Here is a 27,089-nt window from a genome sequence, read left to right as displayed (position 1 = left end):
AATAATTCGAGAGAGGATTAATCATCCAGTGAGGCTGTTTACAATTCTGTCTTCCAAAGAAGACTGCTCAAAGGTGATGCTACCGTATTATGCATAACCTGGACATAAACATAATTCACAGCTGATAAAATATGCAGATGACACCGAGACTTGACAGCAGGATAGCTAAAGGTGGTGACAAGACCATCACACCGAGTAACATGGATAGCCTGGCAAACAGAACCCATGCAATTAGCTAATGTTATAATGCATACACATGCAGAGCTGCGCAGCTGAAAATAACCCAGGTTATAAGTATTGGGGCAGGCCAGGGAGCACTGTTCTGGAAAACAGCAACTTTGAAAAGTGCTTATAAATCATCTTGAACAACTGAGTCAACACAAACTTGAAATGTGACATCTGAGGTAAAAAGGCTTAACAGGAATCTGTAAATCTATTCAGGAAACCAGTGTGTAGGAGTGAGAAGGCAATTTTATGTTTATATAAGCACTGACGAAGCCAGCACTAGAATATTGCTTGGAAGTCAGGTGTCAGTGTTTCTAACAGTGCAAGAAATGGAGAGGGTGTATGAAAAAAGCTACAAAGATTATCTGAGCACTGGAAAAATGCCTCACTGTGAAGGACAGGAAGAATGCAATTTGTTAAGCTTATCAAAAAAGAGTCTGAAAGGTAACTTGATTGCAGCACAGAAGTACTAGCACAAGGAGAATATAGCAGGTATTAAAAGACTTTTTAATCTCAGAGGAAAAGGCTGAAGAAGAAACGTGCTAGAAGCATCAGCTGACACATTTGAACTATCAATTATACAAAGATCAGTGTGCCAATTAGTCAGCAGAACAGGTCTGATCCATCTCCCCTCTTGAAATCCTCAAACTAAAGCTGTGTCCCTTCCAAAAAGATGTATTTTAGCCTGACTGGCTTATTGATCTCAGCCTCACAGTATGATTCCTCCTCCTTGTATGTAATACAGTTTGGTTGGTATATTCCCACTCTGCTTAATATTTATCCCAGTTTGCACAGAAATAGTCTGTCCTTACATCAAGCCAATAGAATTATTTTAAAGGCAATGTGTCCAACATCCTTATATATAAACGATAAGAAGTTAGTAAGTCAGTAAAAAGAAGTATTTTCTGATTACACTTATAAACTGGAAATTGTCACACGAGAGGGAAAATTTATTATTAATATGAAAAAGCCACTAGATGGCACTGGAACATCCCTTTACAATCCTCTCACTTTGAATGATAGCCTGATTATCCATATTTTTTAATCAAGACTAAAAGGAATTTATGAACCACAGTATGAAAAATCCAAGGGACATAAAAATATGATACTAGATAGGATGAATTTTCTTTGTTGTACACGATATACTGTTCATTATTTAGTTTATGACTAAGTTATCTTTAGGCACTTACATGTTTGGAGACTTTTTAAAAGAACTTAATCAGTATCAAATTATATCAAATGTGCCTTAGAATATGAATCGAACATTCTCCCAATCCATAGTTTGATTGCTGGCTAGATTCTCTTCCTGCTTGAATAAATTTAGTTAAATAAATTACAACAATAGTTTGTTCTAAAGTGAAACATGATGTCTCACATATATCTTGATATCAAGACTGCTCGGAAATTTATTAGTACACAATAACAGGAATTATTGTTTCAGTAAAATGCAAGAAATACAGTGTGTGCTTATAAAGACTCACTTCTGGCATTTCATCTGTTTAATGAATTATTTACATCTAAAAATCTATCACTGGAAAGCTATTTCTTCCAAACAAGTAGATGTTATCTTTAAAAACTCAAGACATTGAGTGGAAAGAAAGGAATCAGCTCCCACTTCACATGTCCAAATACATTTTTAGGCTTCTCAGCTATCCAGACTGTCAGACGTGTGCTGATGGGAGCAATCAAAGGAGCAGTGAAAGCTGGCAATATCTGAGAATTGCTGCATAAGTCTGAAGAAATGCAGAGGGCATATATTTAACATAACACATCCAGTGTTTGAGAAAATGCAAGTCATGTTGCATTTTAATTTCTGATACAACTTTAGTCAAACAATAAATGAAATACCAGCTTTCTGCTAATGACAATCCCATGCTGAAAAGGTTTTCAAAACCTACAAGTGTCAGCAGGGGACTGCAGGTGACTGTGAAAGAATGTCTGTGCCTTGACTTTGGCCCTTCAGAGAATCTATGTCACCTGCATGGATCGCAAAGATCAGGGAGTGGTTTTGACAATTTGTGCTTTAGGAGTTTTACTTGTGAGCCAGTGGAAAAGTGTCCTTCGGCAGATGAACGTATTACTAAATATAAGCTTTTTCCAGCACAGACTACAGATACTTTCATAAACAAAAGAGCTATAATATTAGCCTGGTATCTAGAATATAAAAAAGCATCTAGAAATTTGATAAAAATCAGCCCCCCAAATTCACCGAGCAACCAAATAATTACAAAAGTCATTTGGATAAGGGGCTGACAAATCCTAGCAGATGTGGTGAGAGTGGTGGGAATTTGGAAGGTCGGGCTATGGCTAGAGCACATCAGCACTGTATGTCAGCTATGTCAGCTCCCATCAGTAAACAGCTCGAAAGAAGCAGAGCAACTACTTACTTAAATACTGTATTGACAACCAAGGCATAGATCATTAGACATTGAATCCAGTCCTTTACCCAGTTAACTTACTGTAGGATCACATCACATTTCAGAGCATTTCTTTTGCTAGTCTTCTTTACCCAATAGCTGCTTATTGCGTTGTCAACCTTGGAAAATGGGCATACAGCTTATCTACTAAATCCATCGTCTTTTCATGGAAATCATGTGGAGGTGTTCTCTCTTAGTAGAAGCTTCAGGGCATTATTTCAGCTCAGCCAATGGTAAAATCCTTTCTCATGTTACAAAGTGGTATCAAACCAAAGAAGACTGGTAAGCCACTTAGCTCACACGTAGAGTGTCTACATATGGTTGAATCTGCAGCAGAGAGATGCAGTGAATGGCAAATCAAAAAGCAATGCCTTTTTTCTCCCTCTCCAAGGACAAGGAGCATCTGCTACAGATAGGCAGCACAGCTGGTCAGGCACAGCGTCCTTAACCAGGGAGATGTGCTGGAACAAGCCTCTTTCTGTTCTTCCTTGCAGGAATTGTGACTCTCTTTTACACTTCCGCGTTGTCTCCTATGTGTTTTTCATCAAAATGGGATGTTTTCTGAATTTAGATACATATTATTTATTAAGACACAAACCCAGTTCTCAGTGCTGCACTTCTCTAGTGATCTGCAACTGACCACCTGTGACTTGAGCTTTTACCCCAGGGCTTCTGCTATCACCGCAAACCTGCACTCTCATATTCCCCACTACACCTTTGTGGCAGGGGTTGGCCTTGCAGTTTTTCAGTCCATTTTTGATCTATACATGTAATTCAGTCACAAGTTTTAAAAACAAATATTCCCTTCCTTTGGGGTCTAATTTTTTTCAATAAGTCAACTGCCAAACAAGTCAAGCTCTATACAGGCAACCAGCCCTGGAGCTGGAGGCTGTGACTGTGAACCCCATAAGCTAGGTCAGCTGAACATGGACCTGTGACCTTAAATGGCATTTTGCCCCCTGCCATACATATGATTTTTTTCCTTGCTGACTCAGTGTGTCCCTAAATTTTTACTTTTCTAGTTTGTGTGACATACTCTTTATTTCTCGTTTGTCTTCAATTTATAACGTTAATTTGGCATTACCACAAATTCCATTGTATTTATGTCAACCAATTAAAAATAATTTGTGTGGGTACTGTTGCATTAGCTAACTGTAATTTTATTCTGTGTTCCGATATTGTAGTGGTTTTCATGTGTATGAAGTCTTTGATTTGAGCCATTAATAATAAATAAAATAACATGAAAATGTGGCAGCTTAATTCCTTTTTATAAAAACCAAAACAGAAAAAGGAAAAAAAAAAACACCACAAAACCAAACAAAACATTTTTAGTTAGTCTCTCGTTTTTTTTTTTTTTTTTTAATCTTCTAGTTGCAGCTGTTCCATGTTTTAAAATAGGTACATATCTGGGGAGCTAAGAGTAACGTGGGGAGCTTTTGGTATAGTTAAGCTGTAATTACTGGGCTTTCTGTTCTGTTTTGGGTTGTTGGATATCCTGCTTTTTGAGTCTTCTGCTCCTCAGCATGGCCTCTGACCATGACTTTTCCCTTGCATTTTGACTTAGTGCATCTCCCAGTTTCTTTGGCTTGCCTTTGCTCTATCTCCAGACTCATAAAGGCTGACAGATTATTTCCTACTCAAGTTTCCCCAGCAGCTAATCTTGTAGATTTAGGGTTTAACAGACCTTCTGTTTTAGGATTCTGTGCTCAGACCTCTCTGACCCTGGTTAGTAAGCTCTTTTTTTCAAGTTTACTTATTTCACAAGTCTTCTCAGGCCCATGTCCTGGCATAGTAGATTTTTTTTCTTCATGTGGATCTTGGATTCTCCATTGGAATCACCTGTTTGCAGTAGGCTCCTGCTGGGAAGTGTCCTTTAGAAAGCATGGCTGGGAGCTGTGGTTTGATGATTAAAAACATCAGTGTGCTCAGCTGTATCATAAGGGGAAGGGGCTGCAGAGCTGGGGTGCTGTGGTGCCAGCATATAAACCTGAGATAAAACTGCAGTTTGTACATTGTGAAGGATGGGGGGACTTGGTGCTTGTCGTATTTCAATCCTTACCAGGTAGATTTGTTAATCTTAAGTTTTTCTTTAGCCCCTTTCAAAAATGAGGGACATTTTCTCTGTTTCCCCTAACAAACAACCGTCCAAAGCAGAAGCATGGCTAATTTTTCCTATACTTTTTTAAATCTAAAATGGCTTTTTTTTTTTTCTGTGATTCTCTTCCTCTTTCTCACTAACTGCTTCAAGTATTTCTATGGCACTACTTCTTTATTCTATTTTGTCATTAAAAAAGGGACAACTACTACTTCTGGCCTCAGAGGCTGTGATATGCTAGGTGTGTAATCTATGCTAAAAAAATAAAAATTCTTTGTCATCTGTGCAATAACGATTTTTTTCATAACAACTGTGTATTTTTATAGTAACTTGGCAATGTTCTGTAACATTAATTAAATAGGATGAGATTTGCTTATTTTTCACTCTTTGCTTTAAAGATTAAACACCTCTGGATTAAGAATTTTAAAGAAAATCCATGAAACACAATTTTTGCTCAATTTTTTGGAGTTCTCTAGAAAGAAGTATTATATTGGTCCCAGTTTATATTAATCATGACACAGTGGTGACAAGTGTATTTTTATACTGCAGCAATTAGTTTGTTTTACCCTGCAACAGCTGGTTTAGTCCAGCATTAAATATTTTTTATAGTTGTTGAGAGATTTCTTTAGCCCAATAGAATTTATATTGATTTGTTTCACTTTTTTTTTTTTGTGAGCTTTATTCTTGTTTTGCTGCTCTATTGATTCAGAGAGTTCTAGCCATCTGAATTGTTAATACAAATTGTGCTGTATTTATGCTGTAATTCTGCTAAAATAATCAAGAATTTAGACCTTCATAGCTATTTAAATAAATGACTAAATACATCTGAAGCTTGCAACTAGTTTTTTGGAATCAGAAATATCTCTGAAAAGGGACTAAGTTTTTTAAAATTAAGAACATCCTACAAGGATCTCTACGGAAGAGACAAATCTTATAGAGAATTCTGCTCCAACAGCACTGTCTATTGAGAAATACAGTTCCAACCTCTTGGAATTATCCTAGTTAGCCCAGTGGATCAGAATACTCTTTGATACTGATGATGCAGATCAAACCTTGCCAGTCTTTAAACTGCAGCTATGTCCTAAGAGGGGAAAAAAACTCCTTATATCTCAGGCAGAACTTGGCCAGTTTCCAAAAAGATCGATTCCTACCCTCTTAATAAAACATCTCTTGCAGTTCTTTTAATGACAGAGCTTGGAGGGCTCTTGGTGTAGAAAAGCTAGTGAAGATTATTCACTTATATGGCTTACCATAACTGGAGGCATCTACTGATCAGTAGGTTTGAAAACTATTCTGGACGATCCTCCAGTATCACTAGAGTTGAGCTGTTTCAGAGAGCTTGTTATGGAATTGCATTGTCAGATATAACCTAAATAGCCCACAGGTCCTGTTAAGTATTTCTTGACGTTAACACCAGTCTTCCTCTCAAATGAGACCGCATCGTTACCTTAAAAGGAGAGTGTTCATTCTGAAAAACAGTACGTAGAGAACGAAGCTTGTGTTATAGGAACTTGGCTGTGTGTGTAGTAGACTGTGTTGTCCATTCATGGGCAACAAAGAGGAAAATAAATATGGATAGCTGTTGAACTGGAGGGAGGATAAAACACACACAAAAAAAAAAACCCCACACTTTTAAATGAATAAAATTTGATTTTAATGGAAAATAAAGGCAGATACAAACTGCGGTTTAACCAAACAGCACCAAAAGGCATGCTGATAGAGCCTGCGTAAAATTGTTTTAAAACTCTCAAAGATTAGCTTCTGTGACACTTCATATGATACGCCACATATTATTCACTTGTCTGAAGACTTTTTTTGTGATAGCTTCTGGAAAACAGAAAGAATTGAATTACAGAAAATCAAGTCAAATAAGTTCACTGTGTTCTTTACAGAGAAGCTTTTAAACATTATGCTGTTTTTGTTTCTGAAGTTTGACAAGCATAATAAAATTAATGGAAGAAGTAAAAGAAAGTTATATTCCTCCAAAAGAAATTTAAAAATCATCATAACAGTCAGTAATACAAATTTTCCATGACTGATATTCTGCTGTTGATGATAGTAGCAGCTGCATCTTCATACAACTCAATCAGGGGCTCTGAAATGAACCTTTAAAAACCCTTAATTTCCAAAAATGGGACTTCAAAATGTTTTTTCTCTTTGTATTATTACACAGACTGACAATCAAAAAATTTGAAGTTAAGATTGACATTTAGAGGAAAACACACTTTAATTTTTTTGTGAAGAACTTGTGAGTGGACAAAATACTTCCATAAAGGATGTTATTATAGCCCTATTTCTCCATATTCCCATCTTTCATTTATCTGACAGCTGGAATTAAAGATTAAATTATCTCCTAAATGCCTACTCTTTTTGCAGCTTTCAAGAAATTAATGATTACTGCTAGTCTCCCAAATAGGTCTTGTGCTAAAAATGTATCTTTAAATTCTTTTCTGTGCTTCTTTTTTTCCATGAGAAATGATACTCCTGGACATTTGGAAATAATAGGGTAAAACAAATGAGAATTGAGTGCACCTGCAATGCAAGGATTTTGGCTGTGTACATAGTATAAAAAACCCGCTTATCTAAAACCACTGTTAATCATCTTAAATTACACATTTAGAACTAAGATTATCAAACACTTAAAATATGTAGGGAAAATGGCATACCATTTGCAGAATTTCAATTTCTGTTCGAAGAGTCTCATAGATACTTTCCCAATCATCATCTTTGTAATTTTCCAATTCTTTCTTAAGCCTATGTTCAAAAACAAAAAATAAATCAGGGAACGGCTGTTTGGATTACGTTGTTCAGCTTTGGTCCCAGTCGTCAAGTTGACTTATGTGAGAGAACCCTCATTGATCTATTTGCATGATCAAGACTTAAGTTTGCTCGTTTTGTAGCTGGCAGTCAATATGCCGCTCTCATGCAGTATCGCTGGATTTCATCCATCACTGGCAGTTGTGGTGGCAACGTGAGGAACCTTGAAAAATGTCAGTTTGGGTTTTTACAAAGTATGTCTCGACTAACAGTGCTTCATTAGACAGACTTCTAGACTATGCTGTTATAAACCATGAAAGATTTATGGCCTCATTAGTCATCATTTTCCTTATTTAAACATGTGAGTTTGAGTGTTGATAGTTGGGAAATACCATATGGTCCTGTTCTTACTTTACTTGGGCATCCACTCGGAGCTGCTGGCGAGGACAGAATATCGGATTAGATGGGGCCTCTGCCTGACCGCACGGGGCAGTTCTCGTGCAACCCTTGTTCCGTGCCCCTCCGCAGGCTCCTTGGCTGTTGCTGCTGTTCTCCCCTCACTGCTCCAGCCCTTGCTGACTGTTTTCCTAATAGTCTCAGACAGGAATTCTCTAACTTCTCTACAGTAAGGACTACTTTTAATATAGGGATTATTCCCATTCAAGAGAGCATTGGGTTTTCCCCATTCTTTCAAGTTTATACAATAGCCCCTATGGCTTCTGTCTCTTGCAGGCATAAAGCAGTTTTTACAAATAGCTCCTGATTTTACCATCGGTATGGAAACAATTAATAAAACCAAATATTTTTATTCTCAATTGTTGCAGCTACTGAGTCACTGCAGCTCTTCTCCAAATATTTTCATAGAATGAAAAGAGACAGGGGGATTACCTAACGTTGTCTACAAACAAGGCTCACAAATCCAGTGTTTTTAAAACCAGAAAATATGGTTTATTTTGGGGGGAAAAAGTCCTCTATAGAAAAAGAGATTCCAAGGGGAATATCAGTATTCAGGAAATACTCAAGTCATTGGTCCTGCTAAAAGTAGACGCCTAAACTTTGCACAACACTGCCTATATTGGTTTAGATTAATGCTCTGTAGGCCACGAAAAATCTTCATTGAGAGAAGCTCAATTCAAGGTCTAAGATCAGCTTCTGATCTTGGTTAAATCAGGTTGAGTTCATTGCCTTCCCTCCTTGTTTTTTCTCTGTGCTTTCTGCTAGTATGATTTTAGAGCCCTAATTTAAGATAAAACAAACAAACACACACACACACACACAAAAGCCCTGCTTTGCTGAATTTACTTTAACATTTTTTTTTTTTTTTTTTAATCTCTGAGAAAATGCTCTCTCATTGTATTCCACATTGGAACATTGATGCACAGCCTGTTTGCAGCTACCCATCCGTGCTTAGGTGTACACTAAGGACAAAACAACGGGAAAATAACCAGTAAGAGTTGCTAATTTGTGTCTTGGGGTTGTGAATTAATTACTATTGATGATGTGCTTCTGTGAAGTTTTGCCTATGGATTTTTAAATTTTATATAAAATATTTTATAAAATTTAAATGTGATGAAAGCACAACTCCTTATATAGCATCAGGTAGTGGTGATAAAAGTCATTTATTCAAATGTGGTGTTTAATTTTTACATTAATCAATTGATTTTGCTTTCAGGTCTTCCTTCTTTCTTATTTAGAAGCTAGATAATTACAGTATGTGCCAGGAATATTATACTCACAAAACAAGGGCTGTCTGTTAGGTTGCAGTCTACACAATTAATGCGCTGGAGATGCCTGACTTACTGAATAAATGATGAAGTTTTACCAGAAGGAACGTGAGACAATGGAACTATTCAAAATAATGCTTAACCTGGAAGCAGACTTAGCTTTTTTATTTTACACTTAAGATAAACAGGATACTCCTATTCATCTTTTCACTTTCGAATCAAATATGCAAACCAATTATTCATGGAACTATACTGTCTAGATGTAGGGCAGGTTATCTGTCACCTTTGGAAATGGAAAGAGATGTGCCTTTTGCCAGAACAAGGATTAATATGACAATTATACCCTCCTTACAACTATGATAAAAAGCAAATCTGTTTAAAAACAAAAGAACAACAAAAACTGAAAAGATAAATTATTTTTTCATCTTCCACATTCTTTGTTTTTGTTCTTATTTTTAGCACTTTGATCTTCTAGAGGAAAATCAAAGGTATCTTTAAAAAAAAAAAAAGGTCATTACACTGGATTGACGCTGTATTAGTAAGTTACAGAATCACAGGTAATGGGCTCTAATGACTAACTGGGCTGGAAATGCCATGTTTGTGGAAGGAGGTTTGAAAAACCTTCTTCAAGATAAGGCTATGTTTTATTACTGGTATTTAAATCAAGTAGGTGGGACAAAAGCATCAGATTTTTTTTTCAGATGCTAGCTTGCCCAAGACTGCTCAACTATCTGTGGCCTGTTTTCCATTACTCTCAAATGCTAGAAGTGACAAAGAGATGAAGACGGAGATCGCTGAAGATGATTGATTTTGCAGCTTTCAAATGAGCACATCTATTAAACATCATTGGCGTTTGTGGTTGATATGCACTCTACTTGAATTTTAGCTGTATATGCAGAAGGCAAATTGGAAAAATAATTGTGAAATCAATAGTTGTTGGTATTATGAATTGAACTGTGATGAAAAAAATATTCTCAGACAGATTTCTCTGAAAATCATCCACAGGCTCATAATACTGAACCAAGGCTTAGTAGTCAAAACTTGCACTCTGAGAGTGATTTTATGTAAAGAGGTCTCAAAGCAGAAATAGTTTGTGTGAATATGCATTTTAGAGGTCTTTTTTGTCTAAGTGGAAGACAGATCCAACCTGGTAATTGTTGGGGTTGCAAAAGGAGCAGACTCTTTCTTGGTTATGTTTTAATGAGACAAGAAAAATATTTTTTTTCCTTGTTCTCCTTCTTGCCTCTGACTTCTGTATGATCACTGTTCTATTTTTTAACCATAAGTACGAGGGAAAACATTAGCGTATTATAAACAGAATTGCTTGATTCTGGTATACAGGGAATAGAATTTGTGACACAAAACTGAAAGTTCCCTAACTTCCAGAGTATCTATGTTGATTTTCCTGAACTTTACCAGAAAGGACAGAAGAAACATTTATCAAGGTTTTAAGACTTTATTTAAACTGAAGAAAAGAATAAAAGACTGGTTTACTGTCTCAAGGAAAAGCAGAGCTAATGCATTGGGGCTGTTCAGTCTCAGTTCGGTACTGGGGCTAAATTAATGTGTATGATTCTAAAGTGAGTGCAAGATTTTGCTGGGTATCTACAATTTGCTACTAAACAGAAGATGCTATTGATACAGCTGAAGAAGTCAATGAATTTCATAGTATTATCAATTGATTGAGGAAAGGAGAAAATAAATCCTGAATGGAATTCAGTATCTCAGAACACAGCTCAAGCACTTGAGTTGAACAAATAAATTATAAAAGTATGTGCTCAATGGAGCAGAAATAGAATAAAAATTAAGATGTAGTAGTAATAATAAATACTAGCAAGAAGATTAAACTAACAAAAGCAAACAGTATACTAGGCTATGTAACAACTGGAACTATGTAATGTAAATAAAAATAAATGGAATAACATTAAAGAAAAAATAGGGGAGAGATTCCAAATGAAGCATTACAAATAAAGTTGCCACACAGTATTCCAACTGAGGTTGCCTTGACCAGCAATGTTAAAACTCCTGTGGTTTTTGTGGAAATAACTCTTGCTTTTATGTTTTCCACAGCTATATTTACTTTCATTGTTTATAGTTATCTTCTGATAACATAGTATGCTCAGGCTCCTCTTCTTTGGTTCCAGCTATCTAGTATTGAAGTCCTTAGTACAAGTACATAATATATATTATATATTTATATATAATTACGTTCCTCCTCTCTTTTATTTACTTCATTCTGCAAGGACTAGAGTTCTTATATTCCTTCATGCTATTTTCTTAAAAACACTTTCTATTCCATAGTTATTATTTAAAAAATTGGACAGAATCAGCTGTGACTGCAGTTACCTTCTTCCAGCTCTTTTTATTTGTTTATTTTTTCAGCCCTATTACTGTTATTTCTATCAGTCATTTCCTTACTCAAAAATTTTAATGTGTCTTCTCCAGTTTAACTAATAGTTTCCCACATGGGATAATATCAAATACTTCACACGCGTCTAGATGGATGATACTGAATTTTCTTTGTATAACCAATCGGTTGTCGTATCAGAGAAAGATATCATTATTCAGATTTGATCTACTTCTTGTAAATCCATACTGCAATTTATAATTGAAACTTTTTTAAACATAATTCAAACTGTAATAGTTCCACTGGGTACTTCTGTTAAAAAGAAAAGCTTAAAAAAATCAATTAGATGATTGTCATTTAAAAACTCATTTTGAACCACATATATTACTCCAGAGATTGATATTTCCTGATTATAAAATTTAACATAAAATTAAATCGAAAAAATATTTTTAAAAATACCAGAACCATGGCCTTAGGCGGTCCACTGTTAGCATGAAACATTTGTTCAGCTATAATGAACGTATTTCTTGTAAGATTTAGATGAAAGAAAACATCACTTTTTCCTTCCTAATTTTGGCAATGGAGTTTCTCTTTCTGTATTCCAAAGTTTAAGAAGCAATTCTATATTTCTTGGAATTATGCAATATGCAATGCCTTGAACTATTTTTACAAAGTGAGCTGACCATGCATTTCCCTTTGCTACTGTGATTATGAAGTAGAACAGAAATTCAGGTTTTGAAGAAAAAAAATATCCTTAGTCTACCTTTTAGAATAGTGTGAAAAAATATAAATTTTAGGTAGAAACTGTCTGCTCTTAGTCTATATAATCTTCAATTAAGATTATTTATAGGTTGCTTTTCGTAAGACAATACACAAATCTAAAATTGTGAAACAAGATAATTAATATGGTAAGTAATTATAGTGAATATAATAGTTAAATGCCATAGTTAGGAATTTGTTGGTATCAGCGAAAGGCTCTGCTTACATCTGTATTGTTCCATTTAAGTGATGCTACTTGCCACCAGCCTGGGAAATGTGACTCGAGAGAGCTGTTGCCAAAGTTCTCTCAAAGTTCTGTGTGTGGGGCTGGCATTAGCAGAGCAGATGATGACATTTTTTTATTTTAATTGCACATCTTTTCTGAAAAAGCCCTCTTTTCTTAAAGGCATCTCTGTATTATGCATCCAGATCATGAGACTTGTGACTGTCAGGGAGCCCACATTGAGGAATAGGGTAAAGTGTCTTGAAGAGAGAGAAAGCAAGAAAAGGAAATTCGTGTTTGTTTATTGGATCTATTACTTTGTTTATAGCATTTTACAGCTGAAAATATTCAGTGATACTGAAGCAAAAACACTTTTAGTTCATGTCAGTAAGAAAGCACTTTATGCTGTCAAGACCTGCACGAAGGATGCTGACAAGCATGAAGAATTTAGCTTTTAAGACTAACAATCAAGATGGCATCATCAACAAAAACCTCAAAAGTTCTCTGAGTGAAAATTATGCAGCTAAAATGTATTGCAATTCTAAATTAACAATACATAAAGCAAAAAAACCAAACCAAAACAAAAAAGTAACAGGCTTTAATTACATTGTTATTTTCACAAGTGTTGAGGGAATTCAGGTTGTTATAAATTTGAATATTTATTTCTCTTAATTGCTTAAAATGGGCTTAAAGTCTCTTATTTTCCAAGTCTTTTTTTCCTTCCTCTCATTAGCTTTCCAGAATTTTACTAGTTACTAAAACAGAACAGTAAGCAAAATAACAGAGTTTCAGTGTTTTAAAGTCTCTTTTTGTGCTCAGTAACATTTTAGTATTTTGTGAAAAAAGTTTCAGAAATAGTGGAAAAGTTTAAAGAATACACTCATTAATTTCAATTCAATAATAAATTAAGCAAAATCAGAATGTAGTTCAGCATAAGGAAAAGCCTAACACCGAAGATTGCACTAGAAAACTTCTAAATGCTGTATAAAAGCATCATTGTTAATGAAATATTTTTCTTAAAAAAAAACAAACATATATATAAATATTGAATAACTCTTTTACCACTGAACATTCAAGTCAGTATATACAGCAGTCAGTATATTCCACATATGTGCTTGGAATGCACCTGGAAGTCAAAGGTTTGGTGTATCTTTTCATATGCAAAATGTAGTGTACTTTATACCTTATCTTGAATTTGTAGTCACAGCAGTCTGTCAGGAAGGGAGTTATAGGGTCAACACTGTAGAGTTGTAAAATTTTTTGAGCAGATTGATCTTAAAAAAATAAATAAAAATAAAAGCAGCTATCAAACTATTGAAGCATGTGGAACATTCCTAGTTGTGATGGGGATGATTAACTTAGGTCCAGAAAATAGGTTTTTCGGTTTTTCATCTACTGTATGTGATAACTTTAAACTAGGACAGTATGATTGAAATTGTGAAAGTTCAGGGGTTAGTGATAGGCAGAGTATAGCAGTGAGTCATGGAACGTGGTTTCTGCCATTGGTAGTACTGCTGGCAGCAGTTATCCCTAGCTAACAAGAAGCTAGAGCACTCCCTGATCTCAAAGAGCTTCACTGACCTGAATTTTCAGGATGCTGGTAGAGTTGATTCCTTTAACTTAGCTGGAATGGTTCAGTGAGTCCTGCCTTAATTGCTATTACCATATTTTGGCATGAGGGTTGTTGCTGGCACAGTTTAGAATCATTACTGGTCATATGACTCCTTCCAGTGTATTTCAGCATGAAATAAAATCATGTCGTTGACTGTTTTTTTCAGAAAACATTCCTTCTACGCAAGGACTCGAGAGGCAAATGCAGAATTGAAGATCTATTAAAATGCTGGATTTTGAGTGTGCCTTTTGGTACCACTGTATCTCATAAAAATAAAACCATAATATATTTTTCTCTAATTTTTGGAGAAGTACATACTAAAAATCATATTTTCTTTAGTCCTTATCCATAACTATATCTGTATTCAACATTCAAATTTTGGTTAGCTTTTTCCAGTATTTTATGTGTATTAGAACAACCTTGTAAATGCAATACCAGTAGCTGCTGGAATTAACATTGTGCGCTTCTTACGACCTTCTGTAATTCTTTGATGGATTTCGGAGAAATTTTATGAAACTGCAGATATTGTATAGGGCATTTTTCTCAGATCAAAGATAAATTGCTGTAATTTGAATTAGCTGGCTACACTCTTCAGGTGAAATGCAATTTTCTTTAAGATATATACTTAATTGTAATGAAGATTCTTGCCTTGCCAGCTACTTTTGATATTGATTTTTAAGCTGGGACTAGGTATGTGATCCAATAACAGACTTAGAGGGTGGCCTGGGAGCTACATATATCAGGTTATTGATGCTGACTGTCTCTCATGTTTGTTCTAAGGAAGCATTAAACACGTTGGTATTTTTGCCATTTAAAAAATGTTGTGGCTTCCTACATCATAAAAAAGACAGAATCAAATTTTGTGCCTTATAGAAAAAGTATGAATTTTTGATCCACACTGCTTGTGTTATGTCAGAATATTCCTCTCTTTATAACGTATACTAAATGTGATTTTCAGTAAAAACTAAAACTATATTCCTGCAATAGATTCTATATGGGGGAAGGAGAACTGGGGGGAAACAGAAGGTGTGGGGGAGAAGCCTTCATTAAAGAAAAAACTGGTCTTCTTGATGGCCTCCTTGTAAGTATTGTAGGGCAGTTAGGTTCTCCCAGAAGGACTATATATACTGTATTATTTGTAACATACTTTAAATTCCCTTTCATTCTCTTAATTCAATAGTCCAGATGAAGTCATGAGTAGGTTTTAAAAAAAAAAAAAAGGTAAGAGGTGTTTAAATTCCCTTTCATTCTCTTAATTCAATAGTCCAGATGAAGAAGTCATGAGTAGGTTTAAAAAAAAAAAACACGTAAGAAGTGTACAAGGCTAAAAAGCTGTGGGATGTGGGATACTGCTAAACAGCACAGCGCTGTGACATAGGGAAGTAGATAAACGAGGACTGCCTGTGTAGCTCTACTGAAAAGCAGAACCTATTAGCGCTGACAGAAGTGCAATGACATAGCTCTGCTGCTCCTGGCATCGGAATTAACTTGTTCAAAGCTATCTTTCTCTATCAAGCAAAGAGCTTTTGCACATATGTATGAGACCAAAGGCCAGAGCAAGATAAAAGTATGATTTAGACAAATCGGTCATAAATTATGTCCAGTATCTGAAATGAAAAAATATTTTGGTATAAACAAACTTCAGTATATTGTTACACCATAATGAGTGTTTGCTTTTTGTGACAGTAGTAACAATAGTAGTAGCACTTTATATTTTGCACTACATGCAATTATCAAATAACAGACATGTATGGGCTCGAATGACTTGCCTGGGATCTCAGTGAATCAGTGGCAGAGCTGGGGATTTAAAGTATTGCTGCTTGCTACTTCTGTAACTTACACACAGGAAACCTGTTACAGAAAACTAATTATGACAATTTGAATATTAAGTGGCATTATGGCAGTAAACTAATCCATGGGAAGTGTATTATTTAGTAGAAAGCTGACAACCTCATGTATCACAAAACCTAATATATCATGGTGGAATGAATAATGTAGAGGAGTGAATTATAAGGGCCTGTCTTAAAGCTGCAATGGAATTGCAACTGTTATTATTATTTACACTGTCCTATATGTATATGTTGAATGCAAAGTTTTTGCTACTGTATGCGGAATTGTAAGCTAATTAATTTTTATGTTGAGGGAATTTTGGCTATGTCTCAGCGCCATGTAAGAGGTTGTACAGTTAGTAATAGGGCTGATATATCATTTTTTCTTTCAGAAACTGGTATTCAGCAAAAAAATTGGTCTTTAACAAATCGTCCTTCAGAAAAATGCCCAGAGTTCCCTGCTAAATTTTATTTCTTCATTGAATGATTTCAGAAAAATATACTATATTTATTTTAGTCAAAAACTAATAAATGTATAGGAGAAAAGGGTGACGTTACAAAAGTTCTGTTTTCCCTAATAATTTATTTTAGAGAATAATTTGGACCAGTTCTTCTAAGAGGAATTTACATTGTCTATTAAATATTTTTAAATACTCATAGGCACTTTCACATGGAGCACCATAAAATTAGAAAAAGAGTTACTTTTGTGACGGGGAGCTTTTTGCATTGAAACTTTTTGTTTTGTTAAAGTTCATTACATGCTTTTGTGTACGGTGAAAATGTAAATGTCACACTTGAGCAAGCTGACAACAAATGAGTCATGACTACTCTCTTCCTGGGGAGCAATATTGACTATTAAGGGAGACTGTGCAAGGTCTTCTGTCTTGTTTAAATCTTCAAGATTTTGTTGTAAACTAGCTTAATTAGAAGTCAAACTAGAACTGATGGCAGGGACAGCAGAGAAAATAAATCTGCATTAAGTTCAGTGCAAAGCCCACCTGATCTGAAGAGGTTTTTGTGGCCCATCCAGTCCATCATTATTCAGCCAGTCAATGTATATAGCATGATGGGTAGTTCATCAATATTCTCTGTACCACCACCACTATTTTTACAAAGACTGAAGAAACCTACTACCCACAGAGCAGGCTTTTGCTCACCCTCCAAGTATGACTGTGATTTCCTTGCAAATGCTTTCAGTTTTTAGTTCATTGCAGCATGTATGTAAGGGTGAAAGACTGTAATAAACAAAGAGAATTTTTGTTCTGTAATAAACATAATTGGTTCTTCTGATTTCCAATGAATTGTATAGGAATATACAAAAAATAGTCATTACTACCAGAACTGAAACTACAGACCTAAAATTAAATTTAAGGATCTACTAACACGAGACTCTTACCTTAAACATTCAGGATCAGTCTGAGGTTTTTCAGTGACTTGGACTTTTTCTGTTTCTAAACCTTTTGTTGTTCCTTCAGCCTCCTTGATTAATTTCTCAAGGTCTAAACATACATTTATAACGTCGTTATTATTTTATTAATCATGCATATTCAATGACAGTCTGCATTTTCTAAATTTATCTAACTTTTTTTTTTTCTGTGAAACTGTTTGTAGGATAAAGGCACCTGAATGGTGAACACGTATTATTTTAGTGTTCCTATTGCCTGACATCACCTATGAAACAGAACCTTTCTTGCTTCTCTCTGTATAGTTGTTTCTTTTACTGGGGTTCTTGCATATTCGACACCTTTTTGCCAGCCTTGTGTGTGGATCTCTTTTTTTATGCATTGCCTTTAATACACAAATGTCAGTAAAAAATAACAGTTGAATTTAGAACTCAGAGACAGTTTTGGCTTCGTCCTCTATCAGTCCAAGCCATGTTGGTTAAACATCTGAATTTTACAACATTCTTTTATTACAGGTTAATGGTTTTTAAACAACACTTAGGTTGATTTCAAGTTCACTTTGAAACACATAATTCTCCATTTAAGTATTTGTCTTACTAACAAAAGTAGAATTTTCTTTTTCGTATGTATAGGTTATGAGTCAGCAAAACCGAATGCCTTGCTATCAGTGACATTCAATATAAATCTTAATGAAATCCACAATACTTGTTACAAACGTATTTTAAGATGATGTATTACATAACAAACTATGAAAAATCTTATTTCTATGACTTCTTTTTTCTGAGAAAAATAACTTGACAGAAAGGATTTTTCAGAACTATTTGTCAAGACAGAAATAATTACCATAACAAGTGATTATCAAGCGCACCTTTGAGTTCACTTTGGAGAGTAAATAATTCCTGCTTTAAGTCATTCTTCTGCAGCTGGAGAGCATTTAACTGAACACTTTTATGTTCCATTAACTCCATTTCTAAGATTAAAAAATTATATTTTAAATTACAATGCATTGCAGTTTAAGTCTTCATAATATAAACTTAAATACTCTTTACTACTTCTACTCATCTTTATCTACTGAAAAAGAACCTTAAATACAACCAAAATCAGTTACATGAAATCCAGCTCACAGGAAATATGTTATGTAATGTATTTCTCATTGTGAAAATAAATGTTTTCTAATGTTCTTAAGACATTCACATTTTTGTTGACTGGGCATAAAAATAATTGCAAATCTTTTGCTTTAGAGTTACTTCAGCTATAAAGGAAGATGACTTATTGAGCAGGAGGTAAATAAACACCTTTCAGCACAACTAAAAGAAAAATACCACAACATATTTTGTTTAGTATTACGGATGCTTGAACCAGAATGTTGACAGCATCTGGAATTAATTGTGATCACCCCCCCCCCCCCCCAACCAGATGTCCTCGAATAATTTACTTGTTATTAGTTATTTTATCCTGTTCACTTAAGTTCTGATAGTGTGCTCAGGACTGCAGCAGTCAGAAAGCCAGACAAGATGTATCTCAAAAAGTGCAATTTAAAAAGGATGTAATCGAGACAGCAACTGAACCCAGAAAAGGAAGAGGTTAGTCATTTCATGTTCTGCTGATCTAACCTTCAAGAGACCATTTGACTGATCAGATTTGTCTGAATATTTAATTCTATCAAATAAATTAATCATTAAAAATAATAGGTGCCTCCAAATACAGACTTTTTTTTCAGTTGCAGATCAGAATCAGAGCCCTATCAAATACAGAACGAAAGTATAACCAAATACAAACTCAGACCGTTTTATTTCAGTAACTTTACATCAGAAGTCATGGAATACAAAGTGCTGACACTTAATGAATCATGAGACTGGATAAGACTTTGAGGGGTCATCTGGAGCCTTCTTCCTCCTGAAGGCTATAGCATCAGCTATACATCTGTCACATCTGACAGATGCTTGTAAAACCTGCTTTTAAAGACGTTTGTTAATGGAGAATCCACAATTTCCTAAGGCAGATTGTTTCAATTGTTCACTCCTCTTATTTGTTTGAAAGATTTCTCAAACAGCCAGCAGATGCTCCCTTACTGTTGTTTAAACTTGTTACTTTTTATTCAGTTCACTACAGGTATCAAGAATCACTTTCTTTTTTACAGAACCCTTTAAACATTTTAAGGCTGATACCCACCTTAAAGCAATCTTTTCCTCCATAGCTTAAATACTTCCAATTCTTTCCTTTTTTCCCCTACGTCCTCCAGATCTCTGATCACTCTAACTGTTCCCATGTGGACTGTCTCCAGCGGGTCCACATTTTTTCTTGAAATGCAACATCCAAGACTAGATACACAGTACTCCAGCTAAGACTTTAACTGCCCTAAATAAAGTGAAAGATTGTTTTGCATGTCTTAGAGGTCAGAATTATGTTTATGTGTCTCAGTATGGTGCTGATATTCTGATGTCATTGACTCGTGTTCAGCTTGTGATCCATGATGACTCCAATGTCCTTTCTGAAGGATTGTTTCTCGGTCTGACTCTATTCTGGGAAACCTCATATACTGTACCTTAACTCAGAGAGAAACTGTGGCTGTAAAAGACCAGTCATACCAGACAACTCTGCGTATAATTTTTTGAAGCTAAGAAAATTTATAAAACTCAACCAAAGGTGACTAAAATCATTGCAAACCTAATACAGTATGTTATGTATGGCAGCGCACCTTTGTGCTAGCTGACATTAGACATTGTGAGCAACTTTTACAGATCTGCTTCTCCTTATAGCACTCATGGTTAGAAATGAGTGAAGAGGTTGGAGAATAGAAAAGGCTTTAATGATCTTTGTGTAACATGGTATGTCAGACCACTCTCTTTCAGTTTAGTGCTAAGAGATAGTTCCAGACAGCAGGAGAATATGATTAAAATTATTGTTTTGCACTCCTATATTTTATTGATTTGTATTCTCTGGTAATCCAAGATGAAATCATTTAATGTAAGACTTACCATTTTTTAACAGAGCTGCCTCATTCTCTAAATCATTTATTTCAGTCTTGACTTTTTTTTTAATCAGAAGATCTCTATTACTTGTTAGTCCATATTCATTGTTAAACTCTGTTATTTCCCTTGCAAAATTATCTTCCTCTTCAGTCATTTTTCTCTTTGCATCTGTCTGAAAAAAAGAAAGGGAAAACCGAATATTCAGATGAAAAAAAAAAGGAAGTATTTGTTAAGCTAGGCAGAGTGAAACATACTTATCGTTTATCCTTAAACTTTACACATGCTATGTATTTATTTTCCAGACTTATGAGAACATGAAAATGGTCTACAGCTCTATCATTTTGTCTGTTGTTGGAATCTTTTTTTTTTTGTCTGCTGTTGGAATCTTTTTTTTTTTTCTTGACAAAGTGGAGGATATATTCTTCATAGAAAAACATTTTTAAAATCACCAGATTGTGTTACAGACTTGCGTCAGCAGTTTTTAAGTTCAACTCCTTATTGAAATTAGTAGCAAGTTCTGTTTAAAGTCAGTAGCATAATATGACCATTCTTTTTTAGGCTGTTATTAAATTAATTAAAGGTGTTTATTCCTGTGCATAAGGCAGACTTGCTTTATCTCCATTGATATCTACTATGAAAGCTATAATTGATAGGCAGTCACTTTCATTTTCTAGAAAAAAATAATCTAAAGACACGGGTAATAATAAATTCCTTAAAAAATCTTAACTGAATAAATTAAAAGAAATAACCTTACGTACAGGAAGAAACAAACAATCTGTATATCAAACCTGACTGATTGCAATTAAATAAATTTCACATTTCTTCAGAGAATAGTAATTTTTTTGCCTTTTAACTGAATAATTTTACTCTGATATTGTGATTATATTTATTTCTTTTTCTTTTTCCCCCCTCTATTTAAGATAGGGAATACTTTGGATGCCGAAGTAGTATTAGTTAAAATGATTATTTGCTTAAGGGTTTAGTGGTGATAATGATGATTCATAATAAATATTGAAAATTCAGCTCTGTTGATTTGAAATACAAATACATATGCAGAGAAGAGTACTCATGCATGGATTTACTTAGTATCTAAAGACTTAAGGATGCACGATGAAGAAAGAGGAAGGCAATATTCAGGTTAGCATGACAGTAAATTGAAAAGCTTATTGTCTATATGTTGCAAGTAGCTACCTTTTAAGAGGTGGCTAACTATTTGTGGTCTCAAAGAGATTGTGTGGGATGTCGTCATTCCTAAAACATTCTATTGGCCTCCCTCAGATTTTCCTTTGATACTTCTCAATCTGCTTTATTGTGCTTGAGGAAGTCCAAATTAAGGTGTGATTTTCCTACTCTTCTTTTACGAAGTAGTTAATATGTCAGAATTGGAATTCAGCCATATATCAGAAATTAGAAACTGAAGTTAAGAATGCTAAATCAGCTTTGTCGATAAAAGGCAGCACACGTTACCTTAGATCATTAAGCTGAGAACTAAATTTAAAATTCAAAGTGAGAATTTAGCCACATTTACATTTTTAAGTATGCTAGAGTTAAAAAATAATAATAATAAAAATGGACTATTCAGATTTATAACGTTAATTCTTCCATATTTTCAAATTTAAAGCTGAATACACTCATACAGTACAAACAAGCTGTTTAAATGTTGTAGCTGGAAACATACAAAGTTTTTCTGAAGAATGCTTTTTTGATTAGTAAGTTCAGCTTTCTGTTTCTCTAAGCTGTCTTCATGTTTCTTCAGAATTTCTAAGAAGAACATTTTTTCAGACAGATGCTGAACCTTGCAAGAGAAAACAGTTATGAAATAAGGTTATTGTTTTATTATTTCATATACTTTCATATTGGAAATAAGGATCTAGGCCCAGTTAAAACACAGCTGGTGTAGCTGCTGGACTAGAAAAAACATAGCAGCTCTCTTTTTCCCCCCCAGTAATCTTTCATTATACCACTAAGCTTTGGAAAAATACCCTCTCTTTAAAAAAACAGATTTGGTGCTGGCCTTTCTATCTAAAATAATATTTTTTAAGTTTATCCAGGTTAGGCAAAACATTTTCAGGTTAAAAATAGGAAAAATATTGATCACATAGAATCTTTTACTCAACCTTAGTACAATGTCCTCCATCTTGTTGTGTACAACCCATCTCATAGCAAACCAGAAAACACCTGAATGGCTGTGTACGTCATCAGCTCTGCAGTGCTAGTATTGCATAGGTGAAGGAGGAACAAAGCTCACATTTTTTTTCTGAGAACAACTGTTGGAATTCTTAGCTAAAGAAATATAATGGTAAGAATGTTGATAGTCTAAAGACAGTTTTGTCATAAGGTCCTCCCCACGCCCACCACCTATACTTCTAGTTTGCATATAGCTTTATTTTTAGTTTTATTAATTTTAAATGTTAAATTATCTGATAGAAGATAAAAATAATATAGATGATTTGGAGAGGGTACAGATTAAGTGCATCTGTTATCAAAAGGAGGAGGATAATGGAATCAAATGTCCTAAGACTAGTGTGAGACAATCAGAAAGGAAAGGACCAGACTTTTTCCTCGTCCCTAATATGTCTGGCACAATGAGCGTCACGGAGGTGCTTGCCTCAGCAATATTTATTTTGCATCTTAATTCAAAGAGAGCAGATGATCTTATACCACTGTAATTATATTATTGAACATAACTAACTGTAGTGTAGTTTCTCCATCTGTAAGATGCCTACTTAATCAATATATTTGCAATAGATTTTTTTTGAAGAAATCATTTAGCCATGAAAGGCAAAATGCTATAATTCAGGTTGTAATTACATGCCACTTGATTTTACAGAACAGTGGAAATAAATAGAATTTCCTGGGAACCTTTGGTTGACCACAGGCAGTCTCTGTGAAATAGTTGTCAAAACACTTTTAAATTCAGCCTCATCTGCTTGCTCAGGCATAAGCCCTTGTGCATGCACATGCTTGGATATCTATGCTTATAAAGCACAGTTATTTGTTGTGGGACAAATTGAACAGCGTTAGCTGAACAGCAATATTTAATGTTAGTTGAATTATGTAAACTATTCTAGACATATGTAAACTTAACTGCTGTACTGAAAAATAAATTACTTTAAATAATTTAAATATCTCTATAATCTTTGAACCAAAATACGGTCTGATTGAAATGCATTTTTCCATTCCACTTACTTTCTGTATCACGTCCTATATATAAATGAATCAATGTCAGAATAAACAGGCAAGTAAACTATACTTTTGTGGACACCAGTTAGAATATTATTAATCCTGATGGGTAAAGCACTTAAGATCTAATTAGGAATAATTCTTCAGCTCTTCCCATTAGCCATTTACAATAATAGCTCTACTCCTGGGACATTCTATACCTACCACATAAACGTTGATTGTAAATCACAATGCATCAATAACAAATTAGTAGTATAAACATAAACTAGTGATGTTCATAAATAAATGTAGGAGGAAGGCTACAAAGGACTTTATCTAACAAACAACACCCAGCCATCTGTGATAAATTTAAATAAATTTAAAATGTAAATAAATTACTATTTAAAAGTTATTTTGGGCTCTGAGATTGTTGCATGCATAAATGCTAACATGTGACTAACTGCTTGCAAGATTATAGTCTCAATTTACAACAGTAAATATTTGTATATTTGTTCCTTTTTTTTTTCTTTTTTTCTGACCCCATCACAGTAATGTCGGTATTTACTATACATAGTATATAGCCTTTAAAAAAAGACAGAAGAGCCTGTTTTTGGAAAGATGACAATCATCCCCAAAACATTTATTTTTGCATCTAGGTGAAGTAATTCCCCAAAGGCTCATGAAGCTGTTTATTTAAATGACAGGACACAACAGTTTTAACTTCAAAGGAGACTCCATAAGCTTTCTTGTTGCGCACACACATTCCACCAATGCAGGTACTTAAGAGCACAAGGATGATATTTAGACTTCATTTTCAGGCACAAGCAAATGGATTTTTAAATCATTTGTACTGACAGGAATTAATGGTGAAGAAGTTCTGCAAAAATGAAAGTTTAAATCTAAACCAATGTCTTCCATTTGGATAAATGGAAAGCATAATAAAATCTTAAAAGCACCAAATAGATTTGGAAACTTTCCCCTGTCTTCAGTGTCCCTAGCAAAACTCTAAGGCCTGGTATAATTGTGAACCCAGGAATCTTTAGTATATGACTCAAGATCCTGTGAAGTAAACACAATGAATTTTTCCATATATTCTCTGTGAAATAAATAACAACTTTAAGGAATGGCAGGGGGCAAAACAGGAATGATTTCCAGACCTCTGAATGAATGCATATGTAAAAAGAGCAAGTGCTATAACAACCTCCAAGAGTGTTCGGTCCAGGCTGCTCACAGTTAATCTGCTCCCTGCCCAGCTCTTTTCCAGGGGAGCAGGCATGACTTCATGCGCATATGTGCTGTCTTCAGTGATTCCAGATTTTGGAAGTATTATCTGGAAATGTGTCTGGCCTTGAGGTGAGAAAGTCCCTGAACATATCCAGAGGTCAGTCTGAAGTCTGGCATTTGTGAGAGGAAAGCCATAGACACACCTTTGCCCTCATGAAATACACACATTTGCTGGCAATGATCACTACAGAAACGCATGCTGTAAGTTTTCTCAATGCTCTCTCACTCACTAGGTGAAGCATACGCCTTGAAAATGTTTATGAATCTATTTCTGAAAAGAATAGATCATATGTTTGTAAATATAATGCATTTCATTATAATGTGGCCTGCTTACCTTAGTTTCTAACGTTATTTTTGCCGTGCTCAGCTCTTCTTTTATTTGGTTAATTTTTTCATGACTTCGGTTTATGTCAAATTTAGCTGCAACACAACAAAAACCTGTAAGTACATGTGGTTTTATAAAAACATGCCACTGGCAAGAAGCAGCCAGAGTGGCTGCCTGCCAAGCTTTTGCCAACGCTCCCCTCACAATAGCGCGGTGGGGCCGCTCTGCTTTTCCTAGGATCCTCTGGAAAATGGAGAGGCCATTTAGTGTGGTCAGTGCAGCTCCTCTACCCACAAGATGTCAGCCATAGGGCTGACCTTGTTGGATGAGGCGCCTCTTTTCCCCCGCCTGCTTCTCTGTGAGCTGGATTTGCTGGAACAAAGCATCCAGATTCATTTCTGACTTTTTTTGTGGGCAAGTTTTCAGGTGTGTGAGGGCTCTCCAGGGCTCACTGACTTGTGGAGGGCTGGTTGATGGAAGCCACGGATGTCCTGAGGGAAGCTGAGGATGGGCCCAGCCACAGCCCTTCCCTCAGGCCTCAGCCCAAGGCCCTGACAGGCCTCGTCTCTGCCCTGTGGCTTTGGCCTCCCTGGGGATGGCTCCTCCAAGGGTCTGGAAAGAAACTCCAGACCATGGAGAGAAGTCACCTCCAAAGACAGGACCCAGCTGTGGCAGAAGAAGTGATGAGGGGCTGTGGAAAGTGGGGGGGTGAGGGCAGAGGGAAACATGAAGAGCTGGCTCGGAGAGAGTACAGTGGCACAGCAAGTGTTGAGGGAACCCAGGCAGGAAATGGAAAAAAGCAGGCACAGAGCAGAGTAGGGGCAGGACATAGAAGATATTTGGCTGTTCTAAAGGCATCTGACTGGCTAAATCTTGTCAAGCTTGAGTGCATTTGTGAAACGTTGATTTTGACCCAGGGTTTGGGGAGTTTTGATCAAACAGCTCTGACTTTATTTCTCTGGGGCCAAATGATTTATATTGTTCTTGTGTTGTTCAAAAGCTTTTTTTTTTTTTTCTTTCTCTCCTTCCCCCTTCCTTTTTTTTTCTGTGGAGCATTTACCATCCATTTTTAATAATGTAGCTGTTCAGATTTATTTGTGTTTTGAAGATTGATGCCTAACCTTAGCAGTTACAGAAGTAGGCTAAAATCTGCAATTTTCATACAATTCCCAAGAAGACAGTAAAGCTGACTACATCAAAATGAAGTTACTGTGATCAGGCTCAACTCTGCTGCATCACTGTTAACGTGGAAGGACAGAGTTTCTATCCCAGCTGGGCTTTGTACATAAGGATCTGAATCTAGCCTGTTATACAGTCTTTTGGAGCAGTCTTGCGGATGAGATTATTGTGCTGCTTTTTGGTTTGTACTTTACTGAACGGAATACCTGGAACTGTAAAAAGCTAGTTGAAAATATAATTCATATTACAGGATTTGATACGTCTTGAAAAGAACTAACTAAATTCCCTGCAGGGCGTACCTATGCAAAGTTGGCCTATTTGCTTTGAGGCAGAGAAAGCCTGGAGGAAAGGAGCTCGATACCCTTCCAGCCTTTTCAACATCGAGAAAGATTAGGATTATTACAGTCTTGTTTTGTTTAAGAGTTTTCCTCAGAGGAGCTACTGTCAGAATAGAATGCAGCAGCAAAGTTCAGAAATTAGAAGATCTTTGACCACAAAAAGCAAAGCAATATACATATGAGTACAAATGTCTTGGTAGTGAAAAAGCTGTTCTCATTTTGTAGAATGAAACTGAGAATTCTGTAAAAATGTTATGTTATAGCATTTATTACTTAAAAAGCATCATGTTATAGCTGGTAGTGTGCTATAAAATGGTGCTTTTAAAGAGTAGACATTGCTCTATCTAAGAAAGAAAATGTGAGTTCTGATGAAATTTAAAAACCTGAAACGAGCACATTATGTTGCAGGAAATGCAATTATTTTTTAAAATGGAGCAA

At 35.3% G+C, this 27,089-nt stretch overlaps 1 protein-coding gene across 1 annotated transcript; it reads right to left on the bottom strand.

The window, feature by feature from the left end:
* Positions 1-1,793: 1,793 nt before the first annotated feature.
* Positions 1,794-26,810, bottom strand: CCDC172 (coiled-coil domain containing 172). Its single transcript, XM_083844157.1, has 8 exons — positions 25,452-26,810; positions 25,144-25,229; positions 22,042-22,158; positions 20,370-20,535; positions 18,260-18,361; positions 17,385-17,487; positions 7,404-7,491; positions 1,794-6,564 (listed from the first exon to the last, which is right to left on the bottom strand). The coding sequence occupies exons 1-8, from the start codon at positions 25,528-25,530 to the stop codon at positions 6,532-6,534; spliced, it is 774 nt and encodes a 257-aa protein (XP_083700283.1). The 5' UTR covers positions 25,531-26,810; the 3' UTR covers positions 1,794-6,531.
* Between the last annotated feature and the right edge of the window lie 279 nt (positions 26,811-27,089).

This window comes from Anser anser (assembly GCF_964211835.1).
Source record: "Anser anser genome assembly, chromosome: 7".
Taxonomy (NCBI): Eukaryota; Metazoa; Chordata; class Aves; order Anseriformes; family Anatidae; genus Anser; species Anser anser.
The sequence above is the reverse complement of the archived record's forward strand: the minus strand, read 5'-3'. Positions and strand labels throughout refer to the sequence as shown.

Bases quoted from the DNA above. Each gene is read 5' to 3' on its own strand.
- CCDC172 (XM_083844157.1), bottom strand. From the start codon at position 25,530: ATGAATCTGGATGCTTTGTTCCAGCAAATCCAGCTCACAGAGAAGCAG. The intron at 18,362-20,369 runs GTAAGTCTTACA...TTTTAATCTTAG, and splicing joins GGCAGCTCTGTTAAAAAATG to AAATGGAGTTAATGGAACAT. The intron at 17,488-18,259 runs GTGCGCTTGATA...ATGTATGTTTAG, and splicing joins TCTCCAAAGTGAACTCAAAG to ACCTTGAGAAATTAATCAAG.